Here is a 22246-nt window from a genome sequence, read left to right as displayed (position 1 = left end):
ACGTACTCATCTGACCTGAAAGAGAATTGGTACAAAATGTTCTTCCGATGGCACATGACCCCACAGAAACTTGGACTAATGTATAAAAACACCCAAAACAAATGTTGGAAGTGCCAAACCCAAGTGGTAACATACTACCACATGTGGTGGTCATGTACTAAAGCTAGAAAATATTGGAAAACAATACAGGAGGCCTCTCAGAAGAGCCTGCAAACAACAATACAATTAAAACCAGAATACTTCCTTCTTGGCATTACGGACGAAGATATACCGCTCGAAAGAAATAAAGACAAACTATTCACTTTACTGACAACAGCAGCAAGGACAACATACGCCAAGAAGTGGAAACTAAAGGAACTGTCAACCAAAGAAGAATGGGAAGCTAAGGTTTCCGAAATAATGGACATGGATTTATTAACATACTATCTTAAAGACCCAGAGGGCAAGCCAATAAACCCAAGAGACTGGACCCTCTTCAAAAATTACATGGAATCACAACGAAACCCATGAAGACTTGCTACCCCCGAGTGAGTACAAGTGACAGAAATGAAAACAAGAAATCAGAGACTTGGAAAATCCAAAAAAGAAGTGACCAATATTAAACAAAAACGCGGCACCAGAGTGATGACCAAGACTACCCAGGGAAGATAAAGGCAGAAGTCAACAAAAAGAAACCGTTTCTAAACTATTCTTTTTAACTGTCATATATCTGTCCCTTTTCTGCCTTCTTTCTCTCCCACTACTTCCCCCCTTGTTTCTCATCCTTCCCCCCTTTTTTTCTTCGCCATCCCCCTTCTTCTTCATTGCCCCCTATTCTTGATGCTCGAATGTGTCCATCCCCTACCCCCATGCCTACCCTTGCCTACCTCCATACCTATCCACTATCTTCCCTTTCCTCTTTCTAAGAATTCTATTGTTTTTAAATGTTTGTAAGCAAAACTACAATAAACATATTTATTACAAAAAGGTCTGCTTATATCACAATTCTTGTTGCAAAATGTGTATATTCGCATCATTGTATATCCCTGTATTCCAAAAAACACATTTTCCTTCCCTCCTCCCTATGTAGACTGCTCCAGAGCATGAGTGCTTTTTAAAAGCCCAAAAGAGCTGATCAGCTGATTGGGCTGTCAAACACATGCGGGTGGCTCAAGGGAAGCACAAGTGGAAAGCAATTAGAAATCTCAGAAATTCTTTATTTTAAACTTTATAATATTAAACAGAGCTTGAATTAACAATTTGCAGAAAAGAGAGATCTGACAGAAGTATATATATATATATATATATACTGTGTATGTATATATATATATATATATATATATATATATTTAAAATCCCTCCATTGTGTGCAAGACTTCATATGTGAACATGCAAATCTGCTTATATTTAAATTAAGATATTTGCATGTGTGCATATACAGTTCAGCACATAATAGAGTGATTTTTTTAAAAAAAAACTTCTACCGGATGTCCCCTGTTCGCCCTCTATCTTGTTCCAATACAGGGGAAGGCTATGAGGATGGCGGGGACCCAATCCCAGGACTAACAAGTCTGTGTGGAACCTGCAGTCAGGTTCTAGGATACCCCCCCCCCCCAATTTAAAATGTGGAATTTGGCACTGTCCGGAAGTGCCCTAAGAACGGGTCCTGGGCATTTGATCCAACAGCATCACTGATAATCCAGCCTTGACAATAAAAAAACGCACTGTGATTAACTTAGGCCTACATCTCCCACAAATGTCACATGCCCTAAAACCTTTCTTATTTAAGGTTTCTTAGTGAAAAGAGGCAGTTGCATTCTTCTATTAAAACAAAGCAAAATGCAATAGCGCAATGAGCAAATGGAGCTGAGACTAGAAATGATCTATACTTACATCACCAAAAGAAAATAAAAGAACTTTTGGTACACATATTCTAAATTTGTTTCAGTCAAACTGCTTTAGAAACATGCTGTGCATCAATTCTTGATCAAACTCTATCTGCAACATTACACTAAAATATCCTTGCCCTTTTAATTCTTCTCTGACTAACTGGGGAGATATCATTAAAGTGTTTGAGAAAGCTGAATATAGTTATCTCACATTGGAGATTCTAATTTTATTGCCATTGCCCTTTGACATAGCAACAGAAAAGCTATTGGGTGTTTGCCCATATACACTATCTCTGTATATCAGGAGAATTTGGTTTTGAAGGATTATGAACATTTAGTGTTCACTACATTTTGAAAGAACTGGGGATTGAACATGGGGAACCTGTCCCAAGGGGGAACCCTGGAACCGGATCTAACGGTGGCCATTTGCTGAGACTTAATCCTCCAAAAAGGATTTTTATTTCTCCTGAACATTTGGGAGAAATTAAGCAACATAGCTAATTGGATCTTTTTATAAAACATGTTTTTTGTTAGACCATGAGCTTGTCAACATACTGTGACATAAAGACATCTGTAATTTTATAACTTGGTGTGCCAAGTGATATCTAGTGTCACTTTTGCCAAAAGGCCAAAGATCACAGGATAACCTGAAGCAAGTTTGAGGCTTTAATTTTTTGTATTGCACCTCCATCTATCTCCTTTCCTATCATCAAAACTTAGTTTTCCCTAATATTCTATTTTACCTTCTCTTCTTATACTCCTCTGACACTTCTCTAATCCTCCCTACTCTGGCCTATCCCTCTCTTCAAATACAAATGGAAAAACATGCAAATATTTTGTTCCCATATCCTCAAGGTTCTCAGGCCACAAGACAATGTACTAATACCATATGAAACTTCTGGTTTGCAGCTAACACAGCAAGAATTCAATAAAATGTCTGTTTCTGCTACCTTCCTAGAGCTGTCACAAAAGGGAGGGGAGGGGATCAGTACAAGCAGATTATAGGTCACAGAACATGGCTGGTAGGCAGCATGAGTTTGTAGACTTCCAAGTCCATGCAATACACCAATGTATATTGTTCTTAATTTCATTGAACACTCATTGAACACTCTGTATATTGGAACCATAATTCCAATATACAGATTACTATAGAGATATATGTCTAATGGCTCTTTATTGACCCTTGTTGTACCTTATTCTCTAATCTATCACTGACCATGTATATCTATTAGAATCAATTCATGTGCATTCTGAATCTTACCGGAGAAGACACTGGGAATCTTGGAAAGAAAGCTTTTAACTGTTCGGATTGGAATCCCATTTTTCTCATCTTGCATACGGGCAATGACATCTTCCATCTGAATGAAAAGAAACAAAACATATAACATCATCCTGAATCTGATCAAAATCTTTCTTATCCACCTCTCTATAAAAAAATCCACATGAAAAATTAAGCACAATAGCACTCTCATGCTCACATTTACCAACAACTAATATTTGATCAAGTCATACTTTTTTAGTACTGAAATAATATATAGCCACTGATATTATTTCTACCATAATTATGTTTAATTCCAAACGTTTTTATATCTTGTGGCAGCAAATGCCATAGTGTTACTATGTGCTCTGAAAGTACTTCCTTTCTTGCCCTGAATTTCCCTCTACTGCCCTTCAATGGGCATGCCTTGTGGATAGCCTTCCACCTTAGACTGGTAATCACATTTCTAGATGGGGCAACTGGGAGCAGCAGTGAGTGGGGATGCACATATAATTCATGAAAAGGATGTCTGGGCCAGTTTACGATAATTAAATGGTAGTGAGTGTATTAACTTAGATAACAGCCTATTCATGTTGACAGAAAATTTAGTAGGAACTAGCTGTCCCCTGCCACATGTTGCTGTGGCCCAGTCTGGTGATCTGGAAAATAAAGTAATGAGAAAGTGCTGGTTTTTAATATATGTTATTTCTTTATGCTTGTGGGTAAACAGTATTTCTTGCTGTTTCTTTGTCAGTGTTGATGTTGAGATTGCCTGGCTTGCCTACTCTGGAACATGCAACATATAATTCTTTAGGGGTCCCTTTCAAATCTATGATACTATATCGGTCATATACATGTGTGTGTGTGAATCATATATATCTATCTATATTTATGGCTGGATGGCTCTTTGTCAGGAGGGAATTGATTATGTTTTCTTGCCCTGGTGAAGGGAGTTGGACTGGGGGGTCTGGACCCCTGGGGGGGGGGGTTGCAAGGGGGTGTCAGAAGGCTCACCAAAGACCACCAGAAAACATAGCATTTTCTGTTGGTCATGGGGGTTCTGTGTGGGAAGTTTGGCCCAATTCTATTGGTGGGGTTCAGAATGCTCTTTGATTTCAGGTGAACTATAAATCCCAGTAACTACAACTCCCAAATGTCAAGGTCTACTTCCCCCAAAGTCCATCTGTGTTCGTATATGGGCATATAGAGTATTCGTGCCAATTTTGGTCTAGACCCTTCATTGTTTGAGTCCACAGTGCTCTCTGGATGTAGTTGCTGCCTCCTGCAGAATTCTGGGGTTTGTAGTTTAGGGAGGAGTCTAAAAACCTCACTAAACTACAAACCTCAGAATCCTACAGGAGGCAGAAACTGGATTTAAGGTGGATTCATTCTCTAGTGTGGTGAACAATTAAGAAGATCGAAAATGAACATTTTGACAAAAAATTGAGTTTAAATCTTGTACCAGAACAAGACTATTTTTAAAAGGTTTCAAAACATAGTAAGAGCTCATTAGAAAGCAACCATAGTCAAGAGTTTTGGTATAGTGGTGATGAGTTTAGATATATTATGGGAAACTTCAGCAAACATAGCAGAAAGCTGCAATAGCTGATGTGGCATGTCAACAGCTCCATCAGCTAAAATGCTAGCTGATGGATTGGCAAGTATAGTGTGTTTAGGGTTTTAGTGTCCAGCACTTCAGGCACTGCAAAGACTAAAAATTGAAAACGAAACAAACCATTTTTTTTTCTGTCAGGTACTATATTTTAGAAGAACTGGCAAAAGCATTCATTGCCTAATAAAACCCTATGAAAATTATTGAGTTGCCATAAATTGACTAGTGACTTAAAGGCACATACACGCACATTTTCAGGAAACAGAAGAAGAAATTGGCCCTCTTATTTTGACTGCTTAAAAATAGTGAAGAAAAATTAGGCAAGATTTTTTTTCCAGATTATGATAAATTAGTTTCTTTCTTCTCCAGCAGTAAGCATCTAATGCAGCTCATCCTGCACAACAAACTCTTGCTTTTTATTGCAAAGAAACAAAATAAGTGTATTTACTGCCAGTCTTTTTCAAATATAAAAAGTTTCAGAACATCCATTTGAAACCTTGGTTTGTTTCTAGCGATCCATTGCAGAAGGCCCACTTACATAGAAGGATCTCAGCCTGCCTGTGAGAGTCTGGTCTTCTTTAATCTTCATTGGAAGGAAGCTCTAAGAGAAGGACCACTCCTCAATGTCCAAATAAGTTTGTATGAGAAATTGCAAGTCTATCTAACAGGCTAGACTCAAATTAAATAGGGCACTACTGATCATAACCAGAATTCTGGAGTGTGAATGGAAATAGAGTAGTAGCCCATAGAGCTGTTGTAGAAAAGGAGATTTAGGCCCAATCTACTCTGCCATATGCTTAGTTATTGTGGTGTTTGCTTAGTTATTGTGGTGTTATGCTATTTTGTTTATTGCTGATTTGCTTGCTATTGTGATGTTATGCTCTCTATTGTATTGTTGTTTTGAGGCTTCGGCCTGTGTAAACCGCATCGAGTCCTTCGGGAGATGCTAGCGGGGTACAAATAAAGTTAATAATAATAATAATAATAATAATAATATAAAATCCAGATACTCTGTTTTGTACTGGACTATATTAATCTATAAGGCCATATAATCCAGTTCAAAGCAGATAATTTGGATGTTTTATGGCAGTGTAGATGGGGCAATGGACTTCCTTTTAACCAGCCCCAATAACAGAGCTGATTGGCTGATTCAAACATCTGCAGCATTTTGAACCAGCTGAGATTTTCAGACTCTGTTGAAAGGCAACCGCCTAAACAGTGCATTACAGAATTCAACGTGATATGTAACTAAACTATTAGTTATCAGATTGGGTATTTATTGGAAGGGATGCAGTCTCCGAAAAATTGAATTGGGCTGCGTAGACTGACCCCTCAGTAGTCCCAGGACTTCTGAGGGGTCTGTCTGCATAGGGCCCATTCTCAGAAAGAACTGGATCTAATGGAGTATCACATTAATTCAGAACAAAGTAGTGTTTTCCTGCTTTGTCTCTTGAATTAATTTAGTTTTACCAGAGACGTTGTTTGGATGCCTCCAGTAAAACTGCAGGAGCTCCCACATTATGGGTCCTGTCTGGATAAGCCCTTACAGAGTGTGATTTGCCCATGGTCACTCAGTAGGTTTCCAAGGCTAGGTAGAGATTCAAACCCTTGAGTAATAGTATAGAGTTATTGTCCAATCCTGCAACCACTATACCATGCTGTGGTTTTCTACTTTAATGGTTCTTCCAAATTATGCCCCTCTATAAGGAGGCTTCTATAAGGCACATAGAATTGACAAACCAGGAGGCGGAGGGGTGGGGATATGAGTTATTTGCCTGCCTACATGTCATGTCATTTCTACATGTAAGTTTCTTCCATTCTTAGGGCTTTAGCCGGGAAGGAAAGAGGGTGGATGCCCTCTTCGCTTCTCCATGAAACCTAAAGAAGTGAATTGGACTTCTTACCCCATTTCATAAAGGCCCTGGTCTAATGAAGTATCTATTTAATTCAGGACAAAGCAGGGTTAACCTGCTTTGTCCTGAATTAATCCTCTTTTACCTAAGGAATTGATCCTCTTTTACCTGAGGCGTTGTTTGGACGCCTCAGATAAAAGTCTGACAGCATCCACATTTTGAGCCCTGTCTGGAAGGGCCCTAACTAGTATGAGACAACCGGTCATATTCAACCCTCTAATACAGCATGTTGTGCCTTCTTTGCTAGCCAATTTATCTCACCTTGTGGAATTACTTCAGCGTTCACAGAAGCCCATAAAGTTTAATACCTTTCCGTTCACAACTTTGTTTTCTGTTTCTGCTGTTGCTTGCTTTAAATTCAGGGAAGATGTGTTCTTTTCCACTGTAAACTATTATGTCCTCATATCTGGAAAACTGTACCTAAAGTCACTCCTCCAATCTCCATTAGTCCACACAGTCTAGGAGAATGTCAACTGTGTAATAGCTTAATTAGGACAATACAATGGAATTAGATTCTAGTTTTGATCAAGTTGTCTAATCTATAGAGTGCCAGCTGTTCCTTGGCAGAGTAGCTTGCCTCCCTGATATGTCACCATTTGCTTCCTAAACTCCAAAGCAAAGGATAAGCGCCTTTGCTTTGCCTCAGCATTTTGCTTCTTGTGCTCCATTTATCTTCTTATCTGTTTAAACCAGACCTGCTCCAACAATGCAGTAGAGCATTTTGAGTCTGAGCATTTCTTTTCAAAAGCAGCAAATCCTTTATGTGGGTAAGGCACAAAATAGCTGCACAGATTATGTGGAAGAAAAGCACTGTGATGAAATGCATAAGCATCCTGCTGTTTTTCAAACAGAGCAGCAGAAGAAATTTGGTAAGCAAAATAATGCCAATGCATGAGTAGCACAAACATCCACGTAAATGTCAGGGACACTGGGTGTTGATATTTACTATGTAATGAAAATGGTTTCAATAGAAATTGACAATTCAAGAACAAGTTTTAGCCTTGCTTTACAGTCCCAACTGGGTTCTAATTATTACTATATTGTAACTCCTAAACATAGTCTACATAAATCTCAAAAGGAGAATACTACAAATGTCAGATTGAAACCATTTTCATTAAATTGCAATATAGATATCTGTTGATATTTACTGTCATTTAGGAGATTTTAGGGGGCCAAAGAGAAAGACTGAATTTTTTCCTATAGGTTTGAAAGCTAATTGCATACTTTCAATAAATGTCCAAGAGTGCATCTGCACTGTGGAATTAATGCAGTTTGGCACCACTTTTACAACCATGGCTGAATGCTATGGAATCACGGGTGCTGTAGTTACAAGCTCTTAAGCTTTCTCTGCCAAAGAATGCTGGTGTCTCACCAAATTATAACTCCCAGAATTCCACAGCATTGGGCAATGGCAGTTAACACGATGTCAAACTGAATTAATTCTGCACTGTGGTTGCACCCGAAATCTAATCATCATTTCCATCATTCTCTTCTCCACTGTTGACACTGATCAAGACAGACTGAGAAATACCCAGATTTATGAAGAAATTAATTGCTCTTCAAGGCATAAGCATGTTCAGATAATGAACAGCACCCACAGAACAGATGGAGATAGAACAGATATATCTCTCAACACATGTATCTCTCAACACATCTGCAGACCATTTCTCAGTGTTCAGGGAAAATAAATCCTTCTAGAATATTAATAGTGTGAATAACTGGGTGTGGAAGACTAGCTGAAAGGGGTACTGGGGAATTGCTTCCCAGTGCAATTGGACTCTTCTCTGCCAGGGGCAAGCAACTATCTGTCCAATAGAGCTGACTGAGAAATTAGCACTCTTAGCCAAACCACAAAGCATCCCATCAATGCATAGCTGGCATCTTTTATAAAAGTGGCTGAATGCCCACATGCAAGCTTTTCCCTTGAACTTAGGAAGTCATTATCTAAATGAGTTCCTAGCGGAAAATCTGACCATGTGAAATGTAACCTCAGGAGGGAGCTTATTCCACGAGGAAAATGTCCTTTCAGACATTATATAGTAAGAAGAGAAATAAGTAAACATGGAAATCATTCTTCCATCACCATTGTTTATGGCTCTGTAATGAGATTTGTTCAAATTATCCAATTCAAAATCAGGCTGAATTCATTTTGTCATTGCAGACCCTGCAATTTTTTGTAGCTATTCTTCTAGCAATATTTATAATGGTTTTATGCTGCTGCTCAGAAAGCAGGCATGGCTTTTCTAATTATGAATTCCATCAGAGCTGACCAGACTACATCTGATGATGTTCTACTTCATATATGAGGACATATAGGCTTTCCAAGTCAGGTTAAGTAGGAGAAATATAACATATATAGGCCAGCTGAATACATATGTACTATGCAATACTTGATGCTTAAAACTTTCTTAACACTTTCTAGACACTTTCTAGACACAAATTAATGGCAGAGAAAGTGTAAGAACATTATTTTCACAATTAAAAAAATTGCTGGGCTTCCTAGTATCATGACCTGAATTCAAATTCCTATATTCCTTCACCACATTTTTAAGTTAAGCTGAATTAATTCTGTTTAATTGCTCTATTTCTATGCCATTATTTTTATGCTACTATACATTTCTATCCATCTTATTGACCACCCTATCCTTAACTAGTTTTGCATATTGGCCCCTCCCCCCTCCAATAATGAGTTAATCGTTGCTTTTGATGCTTGTTTATTATTGTTTATACTGTTTTTATGCTATTTTAATATGTCATTGTTTCTGTTTTTAATTGTATGTTGCCTTGGGCTTTGCCCCATGTAAGCTGCCCCAAGTTCCCTGGAGGCAGGATAGAAAAATAAACTTCCTCTTCCTCTTCCTCCTCTTCTTCTTGAGGTGAGTTTTAGATATATGTAGACAGTTGACATTCTCCTAAGCCAGTGATTCTCAACCTGTGGGTCCCCAGATATTTTTGGTATTCAGCTCCCAGAAATCCTAACAGTGGTAAACTGGCTGGGATTTCTGGGAGTTGTAGGCCAAAACACCTGGGGGCCCACAGGTTGAGAACCACTGTCCCGTTTAACACTGGTGGAGTAGTGACTTCAAGCATGGTTCCCCAGATGTGAGGACATTTATATATTCATTTCAGTGGAAACAAATATATATTCCCTGAATTAAAAGTTGGTAACAGAAAAAGACAGGAATTGTTTGTGATAGAAGTCAGTTTGTGAAGCAAAAGGTATTAGTGCTGTGTACTTCTGTGAAAGTAATTCTTCCAATATAAACTAGTGACCCTGTTAGGCCTTCTATGGCTAAAGATGTCTTGCTTGTTTATTTTCCTTCTTTAATTGAAAGCCTTGATGAGCTTTCAATTAATAAAATAATGCTAACGTGTCTTGAATGCAGTATGAAGACCCATAACCTGTGCAGGGCAAAAGCCACAAGTGCTGATTTGCTCACTGGATAATGTCAAGACTCTGTAAAAATTAGGAAAAAAGTTGTGATGACTGAGGGTTTGCTAAACTATGTGTATATCAAAGAGGGATTTTCAGGATTGCTATCCCTGCTAAAACATCTGATTGTAAGGAAGTTTTGTTTATTCTAGGAAGAGTGGCCGCAAGACTTTACTTAGCACAATATATTTGAGGATATTGCATAATTATTACATTTTGCCATTGTCACTTGATAAAATCAAGACGCTTAAAGAGAGTAGTTTAAAAAAAATGATATGGAAAATTGGTATTGTTTTGTTCTTGCAAGATTGCTCTATTGGTGTTCTTCAGTATTTTTTGGAGATTGTTCCATCCAAGCTGAAACTTCCATGCCCCCATCAACTTAGTTAGTTCTGTGTTTTTAGATCAACTGTTTTATTTGAAAAACCCACCCTTGTGGAGAGTTTAAAAAGATGTATTCAGAGGAGATATGCTATTGCCTTTATTAAAGTCTTTCTTTTGTGTCAGGAGTGACTTGAGAAACTGTGTGAGAGAATTGACCATCTGCAAGGACATTGCCCAGGGGATGCCTGGATGTTTTGATGTTTTTGCCATCCTTGTGGAAGGCTTATCTCATGTTCCCGCATGGGGAGCCAGAGCAGACAGAGGGAGCTCATCTGCACTCTGCTCGGATTTGAACCTGTGACCTGTCGGTCTCCAGTCCTGCCGGCACAGAGGTTTAACCCACTGCGCCACCATGGGCTCCTATTAAAGCCTGAGAGAATGTGATTTTGCAAGTCAGTTTCATGGCTAAGCAGTACTTCAAGCCATGGTTGCCTGCCTGGTGTAGTCCAACATCACACTACACAACCAACTTTCTATCTGATCCCAAAAAAAGGAATTGGAGGAAGAACTTATGAATAGAATTACCTTTAGAATAAGAACATTGCTACAATTGCCCCTTTTTTGAGGCCAGTATAGGGCCCCTTCTACACAGCTGAATAAAATCCCACATTATCTGCTTTGAACTGGAATATATGGCAGTGTGGACTCAGATATTCCAGTTCAAAGCAGATATTGTGGGATTTTCTGTCTTGATATTCTGGGTTATATGATTGTGTGGATGGGCCCTAAATTAACAATATGCTATCCTAGCAGCAGGGATGGCTACACTGCCCATCTCTGTTAACAGGGCAGAGTCTAGACCAGAGTGTATACCACACATTCCAGGTGTTTGGGCCTCCAACCCCCAGAAATCCCAGCTAGCTTACCAGCTGGTAGGAACTGTGGAAACTCAAGTAGAAAAAACACCTGAAGTGCCACATGTTGGCCAGGCCTGCTCTAGACCATCAGCAGGGATGAGCTGGGTTTGACCCCACAATACTGTCTTGCAATATAAGCCTTATCTTGGATGTTTCTGGTGCTGCCACCAGATAGCCATGGAGCTCTGGGAGAGTTCTTGTCCTTCTGATACCAGCAAAGACACCCAGCAATGGCAGATGGCCATTAAGCTCCATCGACAACTGTCATGGCGATGTGAGGGAAAAATGTGCCCAATCCACCCCCTTTCCTCTGCCCATGTGAACAGTGGGTCAGCTTGGATTAGAACTGTGAGGCTGCTCTGAAGCTCCATCAAGACTCCAGAGCATTGCCCATTTTTTCATAATATGGAGTTAAACCAGGTTCTCCTGTTTTGCTTCCTGTTATGGACTGGAAATCTCTGGACTTCATCTAAACATCTAGATTCAACTTCTTATCAAAACCAAGGTTTGGATCAACATAGACAAGCCCTAAGTGATTCATTTTAATTAGAATTTTCCTGGATTACAGTTGACCAATCTGTGCATCTGAGGAAGTGGATGCAAATCAAAGAAAGAAAGCTCAGGTAGGAAGCCCCAAGCTAATACATAATCAGAAAGCATCAATGGTGCTATTAGAATCCCCCTTCCCTCTCTTCTTTCCTTTTTACAAAGATTTATCTTCTTGAAAGCCATCTGTTCTTGTAACTGTCTGTACTTTTAATTACCTCTTTTAGAATTTTGAATACGTATTCTTAATATTTACCAGAACTTAATTCTACCTGTTCCTTGACCTTTCAGGGCCCTTCCAGACAGTCCCTATATCCTAGGATCTGATCCCAGGTTTTCTGATTATCCCAGATTATCTGGCAGTGCAGACACATATAATCCAGTTTAAAGCAGAAAACCTAGGATCAAATCATGGGATATAAGGTCTGTCTGGAAGGACCCTCAGTCAGACGTTTAGAAGTATAATCCATTGATGAGTTTAAAAGTATTCTCTTTATCACTTCAGGTGATTGTTTGTTTGAAATCTGACCAATCTAAGGATGTGTTTCGAAAACAGGGTTAAGAGAACGAAACTGTCACATTGATGACAGTAACCACACTTTCTGTTATGCCTTGATTGCTTTTCCTTCCTGGCTGTGTCATTCTATTCTAAACCCAAGTATTTTTTAAATACTTATCCTCTCTTTCTTGGAACCTCCTTGTCACTTCTGTGAAATCTGTATTTCACTTCCCAAATGATGGTTTGTTTTATGTAACCCGATTCTCTCTTAATGGATTCAAAACTGAAGAGGCACAACAAGAAAATCAGGTGGTTGTTTTCCTAAGAAGGATTTGCAAACAAACATATTTATGTAACCTTAAAATACCCATTGTTTTATCAGTTTAAGATATTACAATAAATCAGACTGAGCAGAAGCTTTAAGTCTGAAAAAATGCATGCAAAAGCTGACCATACGTCAAAAATATCTTGAAGCTGCATCTGTAAAATGCATATTTCATAGATACTGCCATAAGCAGTAGGATCCATAATTCCTTGTGGGGTTTTAATAATTGTCTTTTTAAAGGAAAAACATAGGAAGTTAAGGATCTTGGTCACATTTGCAGTATTGCCCGTACCTTGGGAAGTCTGACTTGGCCACGGTAGTCCACGCTACATCCCGTTTAGACTACTGCAACGCTCTCTACGTGGGGTTGCCTTTGAAGACGGCCCGGAAGCTCCAATTAGTCCAACGCTCGGCAGCCATGATACTAACTGGAGCGGAGCGCAGGGAGCATACAACTCCTCTGCTGCACCAGCTCCACTGGCTGCCGATCTGCTACCGGGCTCAATTCAAAGTGCTGGCGCTGGCCTTTAAAGCCCTAAACGGTTCTGGCCCAACTTACCTATCCGAATGTATCTCAGCCTATCAGCCCACCAGGACCCTAAGATCTTCTGGGGGGGCCCTGCTCTCTATCCCGCCTGCTTCACAGGTGCGGCTGGCGGGGACGAGAGACAGGGCCTTTTCTGTGGTGGCCCCGCGGCTATGGAACGGCCTCCCCATGGAGGTAAGATCAGCCCCCCTCATTGATGGTTTTCCGGAAAAGACTAAAAACCTGGATGTTCGAGCAGGCGTTCGGTTAACTCAGTGCAATAAGTGTAATGATTGAAGGACTGGCAATTTGGACGACGAAACTGGGTCGCGATTTTAGTCAAGAGATGAATTGGATTGTTTATTGATATATGTATTGTGGATCGTGTTTTTATGCTTTTAAACTGTATACTGTTGTTTGTTATAAGTTGTTGTAAACCGCGTTGAGTCGCCGGCTAGGCTGAGAAACGGCGGTATACAAGTATAGCAAATAAATAAATAAATAAATACCCTTACAATGCAGCCCTATACATATTTACTCAAAGTAAACTCTGTGGTACTATTTATTTATCGTGTCAGAAGCAAGTTGAGGGTACAGTTAACATGTATTTAAAAACACAAACAAAATTTTAAAAATTGGCATTGTGCTAAATGTCTTTTGACCAGAAGCTGGCCATTTGGAGTGTCTCTGGTGTCACCGTGAGAAGGTCCTCCATTGACCTTCATTGTGCATGTGGCAGGGCTCAGGTTGCATTGTAGTAAGTGGTCTGTGGTCTATTGCACTTACAGGGATTTACTTCAAGCTTGTGGGCACAGTTTTGCAAGCCTGGCATCAGCAGTGAATGATGATACTCAAGTCTACAAGATGATATATCTGCTCTGGGGTTTAGGTCAAATTTTAAAGAAGCTATATAAGGACCCAAATCTATTTTGAAAATAGGCCTTTGGGTTTTGGCTATGTCAGCCTTTACTTTTTGGCTGTGTGAGGATTAGACAACTAACAAAATAGATCTTCATATTTTTGAGATTAGAACAGCATGCATATGCATGTATATGTATATAGAGAGAAAGGGCGTAGGGGGTGGCTTATTCCAGATCTTATTTCAGGGATCCATGTGCCCCCAAATATATCCATGCACTTAATGCTAAACAAACTGAAGAGAAAAGGGTTTTCTTGACCAGCTAAGTATTTTTAGTTTTTAGTTTTAATATGCAAACAAAGCCCTCATTCACATTTAAACAGAAGCAGAATTGGGTTGCCAAGATATTTAAGACCCCAGTCGTCTGCTCCTTCAAATGTTCCAAAATTTAGCTGTACATAATGTTTAGCAATCATCTCAGATAAATTATGGAGGTTGTTCATAATCCTTTAATGCACCATGGGGTCTTTCCCTCAACGTTGTCCTCATCTTCACCATCCCAACTTTCCCCCAGTTTGGAATTCAAGGTGGCATACAACATTTATAAACAAGCATAGAAAAACGTTCCCAATTGGCTGAGAAAGGCGATATACAAATACAGTAAACAAATAAATAAATAAATAAATTCAATGGTCACTTGATAGCTGCTCCAATTTGACTTGACAACCGCCCCCCTCCCCCCAATATACCAAAATCCATAGATGCTCAAATCCCATTATAACAGCCCAGTAAAACAGTATAAAATGGCAAATCTAGCCTTGCCTTTAGAATTTTGGGGGGTGAATTTTTCAAGCCATGGCTGGTTGAATCTATGGATAAAGAATCTGAATATAGATGGCTGGCTCTATGAAAATTAAAAATATTGAACTTTCAAATGGTTAAAAAAATAAAAAAAACTCAGCAGATTAAACAAGACTCGCTTTCATCCTAAATTCTGAAAGGCTTATTGAAATAAGTTAATATTCTCCTCACTACCATAGCAATGAGTAGGGTGGCGCATGCAAATCTAATCTCTTTGAGAAAAAGAGTTCCAGAATTTAAAAGCATGTGTGAAGATGACCCTCTCCTGTGTCTCTACTAAGCTATATCTATGAGGGTGTTGGGGAAGAAAGAAGGGCTTCTCCAGACAATCTTTGAAAGAGGTTCATAAGATAGGCTTTCTCGTATAGTGCTGTGATTCCAAAGCAAAAGAAAGAACAAGGAAATGGTAGGATACATGTGTTGGCGAAATGCTAACAGAGGGCAGAAAAAAGGGAGGAACTACTTTTTTGCCTCTATCTTCTCCAAAAAGGTTAACAGTGCTCAACTTGAGGATGGAACAGAAGATGCAGTAGGGGAAATGCAACACAGAACCGGTAACAAGGCAGTACAGAAATATCTGGCTAATCTAAATAAATTCAAGTCTACAGGACCAGATGAATTACATCCAAGAGTATTAAAAGAAGTGGCAGAAGTATTTTCAGAACCACTGCCAATCATCTTGGAGAACAGAAGAAGTTCCAGCAGACTAGAGAAGGACAAATGTTTTCCCCATACTCAAAAAGGGTAAGTCATGCCAGTTGAACGTTATCTCTTTTTTTACAGAGTCACAAACTTGGTAGGTGAAGGGAATGCTGCAGATACAGCATATCTCAACTTCAGTATGGCAATTGACAAGGTTTCCCATGATATTCTCACAAAAATGTGGGCTAGAGAATACTACTGTTAAGTGGATTGGGAATTGGTTGACTGGCCAAACCCAAAGGGTGCTGACCAATGGCTCCTCTTCATCCTGGAGAAAAGTGACCAGTAGATGCTTATAGGGTTCTGTCCTGGCCCCAGTGCTATTCAGCATATTTATCAATGACTTGGAGTTTGATGATAGAAGAGGAGGCATGTTTATCAAATTTGCAGATAATATCAAATTGGGAGGGAGAACTGAGGCCCTAGAAGACAGAATAAGAATTCAAAATGACCATAACACATGAGAGATCTGGGCCAGAATGAACAAAATAAATGTCAATGTGGAGAAATGTATGGTACTACAGCTAGGCAATAAAAATGAAATGCAGAGATATAGAATGGGTGACATCTGGCTTGAAAACAGTTCATTTGAAAGGAATCTAGGAATTTTAATAAACCACAAGCTGAACATGAATAAACAGTGTGATGTTGCATCTCAAAAAAGCTGATGTGATCCTAAACTGTATCAATAGGAGTATCATGTCTAGACTGAGATAAATAATAGTCTTACTCTGCTTTGGTCAGATCTCACCTGGAATACTGTATCCAGTTCTGGGCACCCCGGTTCAACAAAGAAATTGACAAGGTGGGTTGTTTCTAGAAGAAGGCAAGTAAAATGTTCAAAGGTCTGGAAGCCGAGTCCTATGAGGAACAGCTGAGGGAGCTGGGTATGTTTAGCCAGGAGATTAGAAGATTAAGAGGGACATGGCAGCCATGTTTAAATATTTGAAAAGCTGTCATATTAAAAATGAAGCAAGCTTGCCATACTTAAATATTTGAAAAGATGTCATATTGAAAATGATGCAAACTAGTTTTCTGCTGCTTTAGAAACTAAAACACAAAGCAAAGGAGTCAAAAGTGACTCCATCTGAATATTAGGAGGAACTTTCTGATGTTTGACAGTCGAACACACTGTCTCAAAGTATGGTGGAATCTCTATGTTTGGAGGCTTTTAAGCAGAGACTGAATTGCCATCTTTCCAGAGTACTTTGTGCATTCCTGCATGACAGGGGGCTGAACTGGATTGTCCTTGCAGGCTTTTTCAGCTCTATGATTCTATTTACATCTACCTGCAAGGGAGGCTTTAGTTGGAGTTACTGCCTCAAGCATGTAATTGAGCTCAAGATCCAAGGGTTTCTTCCAGCTCTATGATTCTGAGACATTGCTGAAGATGATGGGCTGCATTTTCTCCCACTTTGTTCCTTCATTCAAGGCGAAAGGGCAGGTCTAACCTTCACAAGAGATTTCCAAGAAGATATTTCATTGGCTGTACCAACTGGAGGGTAACTTTTGCCTATAATAATTAATTTATGTTTATACCCCACTTCCATCTCTCCAAAGGGACTTGGGGCAGCTTACACATGGGAGAAAATGTCCACAAAACATCAAAAACAAAACAATCCATTAAAACAAAAACAAAAAACCCACGATTAAAATAAAACATAGCAAAGCATAACAATCAGATAAAAACACAATTAAGTAAAACATAAAAACATAAGGGTATAAAACAACAGCATTAAGACTTGCTCAAACAATGCACAGCAAAAGAAAAAACTCAATAACCAGAAATACTGAGATGGACATAATCAGGCTATAAAAAGGGTGAGGCATGCATGGGATAGTACAAAACAGCATAGCATAGGGCCGGGGGATTGGGAAAAGTGCAGAGAACAGAGTACTATCCAACAAACTAGGCCCTGGGCATTTATAAAGATGGACTAGTCATTCTCAAATACTTGTTGGAACATCCAGGTTTTCCACTCCCTGTGAAAGGAGGACAGTGTAGGGCCTAAGCAGAAGTAGTTAACAGAGGCAATATTCAGAGCCAACTGGCATATTGAAATGGGTGGACCATCATATTGTCCTTTGCCTCAAGCAGCAAAATGTCTTCAGCTGGCCCTGGTACTATATTATTAGCTATTTTTTCCCTCTCAGGATAACAAAGATAATTACTCTGGCCATGATCTAGCAAGCCATGCAATTAGCACTAATTTCGTGAGCGCGCGCACACACACACACACACATATTTCCAACAAATCCTGCTACAAAAGCTATTTTTTTAAGATTCAGTCTGCAATTAAACACTGTTGAAAGAAAGATAGGCTGGAATATGCAAGTTCTTTGGTATTCTTATGTAAGCCTATTCAAATGGAATTTGGGGTCCAAAATCCCTTCTTCTGTAATGTTTTCAATCATAGTTTTATAAAAGAATATTTATCTAATCTTTGGCCATATCCACACTACAAAATTATAACAGTTGTCATATCCTGTTTATATTTAGAGTGCAGTGAATGCACTCTAAATCAAATTTTGTTCTGCCTTTCTTCAATGTACTTCCAATCCCAGGATTCCTTAAAATGGTGCCATGGCAGTTAAAGTGGTAAAAGTGTGGATATTGCTTCATTAACTTCTAAAAGACGAGGGGTTAATACGGGGGGGGGGGGGGGGGTGTTGCATACTTGAGATTTATTTCAGAGAAGGGTAAAATTTTCACAGACTGAGACTCATGAGGAAAAGTAGTTGCAACTTAGATCTGTGTTTGAGAAATATAATTTTACCATTACCAGCAGCCAGGCATGTAGCCGGGGGGGGGGGGGGGGGGGGGGCTCAGGGGGCTTCATCCCCCCCCCCCCCCGAAATTCTCATGGTGGTTCGCGAAAAGGCCTTACTGGTGCATTATTTAAACTGTTATGTTTATTCATATCATGATCTGATCACCATACTCAATATATCCCATATGAATGGTAGTATTGGGGTAATGATACAAAAGGTTTGCTAGGCTAGACCCTCTTTCACTCAGACCCAGCCCCCCCCCCCCCCCGAAACTCAGCCCCCCCCGAACCCCCCCCCTGAAAAAAATTCAGCCCCCCCCCCCCCCCCCCCCGAAACAAAATCCTAGCTACGGGCCTGCCAGCAGCCATACTATTCAAGGCTGGATAGTAGTAGTTCCATCCCCAGAGACATCCATTGCTCCTCTTAAAATGAAAAATGCAAATGTTAGGGTCATTGGTTGCACATATTTGTCAAGCACTCACTTTGTCTCAGATGACATAAATGACTAGAATCTCCTATGGCATTTCATAGTCCTATTATTCCAACTCTCCATTAGGAAAATAAGTTCTGCATTGCTCTCCACCTCATGTTCAATTGTTAGAAAGGCTGGCCCACAGAAAATGGAGCAGGATTGCTTCCTTTTGAAGCTAATGGCAAGGTGAGAACTAATGTGCCGAAATTACAGGGAACAGATTTCAACTAAATTTCCTGTTGGCAAAACTTTCTTGACAGCAGAACACCTTCCTTGGGAGGTGTTGGAGTAGAAGTCAAGCTGTTACCATCTGTTTGGGGGTATTGTAATTGAGGAAACTCAGTACTAAGCAGAGAGATGGGCTAGTAAAGTTTGCAGATTTCAAAATTTGGCCTTGAATCTCAGGACCTGGACCTTTTATCCAATCCTTGTGGCAAAAGGAAGTAATCTCAAGGTGAGAATGCTGCCTTGAAAAGTATAGGTAGGTAGGTATATATCTCCATCCTTTGGCTGGATCTACACTGCTAAATAATTTTGTTTGAGCCACTTTTTATGGCTAGTGTAGACCCATGTAATGCAGTTTTAACTGAATTGAATTGCATTATATGGGTCTCCACTGGCCATATAATGCAGTTCAAATTGCATTATTTGGCAGTATAGATCCAGCCTTTGTTTGCTCATCTCAGTGCTTTTAATCTGAATGACACATGTGCAACTACGCTTATGTTGTTGTGTTAAATGGCAACATTACATGAAATGCTGCTCTCTGTAACGTCACACTTAAGACAGGTCTTAGGCTCCAACTTAGAAATCTCATAGCCAGGGACACTCATCACCTGGCAACCCTAAATAATTTCTGAAGTCCCTTCCAGATTGTCAGGTTCTATGAAGTGATTTTAATGTACTTTTGCAAAAACCAGTTAGCTGAATACTGTTGTCAGCTAATAATTAATTTTTACCAAGTTTAATTAGTGTTTAATTAGTGGAATTTTATTTTTGGCTCTTTCACACTCCCTGATTATGGTGCCGCAATTCCACCTTAGCTGCCATGGCTGCATCCCATGGAATCCTGGGATTTGTAGCATGATGATAGACAAGAACTTACTAACAGAGAATTCTAAGTATCTCCCCATAGGAATCTGTCCCTAGAAACCATGCTATCCCATGCAATATTGCCACAACAATTCAGGTTGTATCATAGCGCTACAACTGTAGTGGGAAAGAATCCCTGGGTATTAACTCACCATTCTTGGATTGATTAATGGGTCAATTCTACTCAGAACTCTATCAGAACACTGAATGTGTGGGGTTGGGATTTTGTAGGCTTTAGTCCACAATGCAGTTTTCTTAACTCAACTACACAATCGAACCTCAACCTCTCAATTGCTCCACTCCATTGGAGCCACCACATTGGTCACTGTCCCATGGAGACAATACTACTCACTTTAAACTCTTTAGTTGTTTTCCTCTCTCAAATGCTACAAATAGAGTGACCAAATGGCAGTGTGGTCAGATGTTCCCCAGTCCCAAAGTATACTATGATCTCAGTACCACCCTGTGTCCCCTAGAGAGAGAGGACGGAATATAAAGTTTTATTATTTTATTATGTTACAAGCCTGAATACACATGTGTCGTATAAATAGCAAGGCCAGTGAAAGATAGGGAACAATGGATATCCTAGTAATGACAAGTCACCTGCTTCTGTAGCAAAAACAAAAGGATGTGAGCAGGTAAATACACTTTTAGTCGCATTGCTAGCTTTCACCTTGCTTAGCATCCTCACCCAAGCAATTGGTAGGTAACCTTCACAGCTTGAAATAATCACTCTTTTTAAAGTCCAACTTCAGAATGCCCAACCAGTATGGTCTTTTAGGAATTCAGGTTCAAAAAAGTAACTTTTCCAGACTCTGGCTATGATAAGCGTCTCATCTGGAGTTAGTGAAACATAAAACTTTACAAAGCAGATGGATCCAGATGCAATGTAAGCCTGTCAAATAGAGCTGTTTGATTTATACTTATTCAGCTTTGGGTCCAATCCACACAACCCTGTATAACGGAGCTTTCCAAACTGAGGGTCATTCCACATCAGTGTGTTGGCTGCAATGTGTAGGTGTATAATGCAAACAAAACAAGATCTTAGAAATGTATGTTATCTTACAAATCATATATTTTAAAATACGTAACTGAAAGATTTTCATAAGATTTTTTTGTCCCCATACATTTTATGACATTTGATAATATGTGCTTGTATCTCTCATGAGGGGTTGGCTTAACCTCTGGTTTGTGATTAAAACTGTATTACCATTTCCTGAAATGATGTGTGTCCAAAAAGTGTGTCACCGGCCTGAAATGTTTGGAAAGTTCTGCTGCATATGATTTTTTATACTGATGGGTTTGGCAAGAGTTTCAGGGAACAGTGATCTAGCTCTCTTCAATAGAAAACAACTGGAATGATTCTTACAATACAAACAAAGCTAGTCATCACAAACTACCTTCATATCTTAGGGTTTTTTAAATTACGAAGCTTTGATATGAGCAGGCCCAAAACTAAGGGGGGCTAAGGCATCAAGGAGTCATTTTGGAACAGCATATAATCAAATAAATAAATATAGATATTAGATAGCCCAATATGTTTGGATTTTGGTTTTGTTAATTAATCTGCATAAATATTTTTCCCATGTTTTGCCTTCTAAGACAACAAGTAAGGGGGTGAGCAATCTGCTTTTCAAATGAAAGGTGAAAAGTGCCAGGAGATATCTTCAATGTTTCTCCTACCCAGGACCCCATGTGACAGGCTTAAATTAGGAATGTAAATTCTTGTCTTGCATTCAGAAGTGAGAACAAGAAACCATGTTTCTCTCTGCACATGTGAGAAGAGTATTTTCAGCCTTTTGGTAAGTGTGAGTGAGAGAATTCTTACATTCCCTATTCTGCAGCCCTAAAAAATCCTTTTCTCATTCCTGTGTTGGAGGTAAAAAGTCATGCAGAGGCTGGCAAATTTTTGACCAGGCTGTCTCAAAGTATAAAGGCAGTCTTTCTCTGCAAGAACAAGAAATTGTAAAAGGATTGTTCACATCCCTTTCCTTGACACATGCTCTTACCCAAGAGTGGGTGGAAAGCTGACTAATGATGAGCAAAAGGAATGGTTCACCCGTGTGCCAGTAGGAACATGGGAACAGATGGAGTCACAACTGGAAAGATTGGCATGAGCTTTGCAATCACTACTGTGAATGATTCAGCCATTTTCCAAAGCAAAACTATCTCCAGATTTCCACTACAATTCATACTTTCTATTATTTTCAGAACAATACACATGCATGGTTAACAATGTTGTGCTTGAGAGTGCCCAGAGGCATCTG

The 22246-nt window shown here is 39.5% G+C and overlaps 1 protein-coding gene across 11 annotated transcripts in view; it reads right to left on the bottom strand.

Moving 5' to 3' along the window:
• Window positions 1-22246, bottom strand: part of RGS7 (regulator of G protein signaling 7) — a 207325-nt gene that overhangs the window by 110992 nt on the left and 74087 nt on the right. For all 11 annotated transcript variants that reach the window (XM_067464781.1, XM_067464794.1, XM_067464785.1 and 8 more), the window contains one exon: window positions 3130-3226. In XM_067464781.1, coding sequence (XP_067320882.1) covers window positions 3130-3226 — 97 coding nt within the window. The remainder of the gene's footprint in view (window positions 1-3129; window positions 3227-22246) is intronic.

The sequence above is a fragment of the Anolis sagrei genome, chromosome 1 (assembly GCF_037176765.1).
Source record: "Anolis sagrei isolate rAnoSag1 chromosome 1, rAnoSag1.mat, whole genome shotgun sequence".
Classification (NCBI taxonomy): domain Eukaryota; kingdom Metazoa; phylum Chordata; class Lepidosauria; order Squamata; family Dactyloidae; genus Anolis; species Anolis sagrei.
Note: the sequence above shows the minus strand (reverse complement) of the source record. Positions and strands in the feature narration are given on the sequence as shown.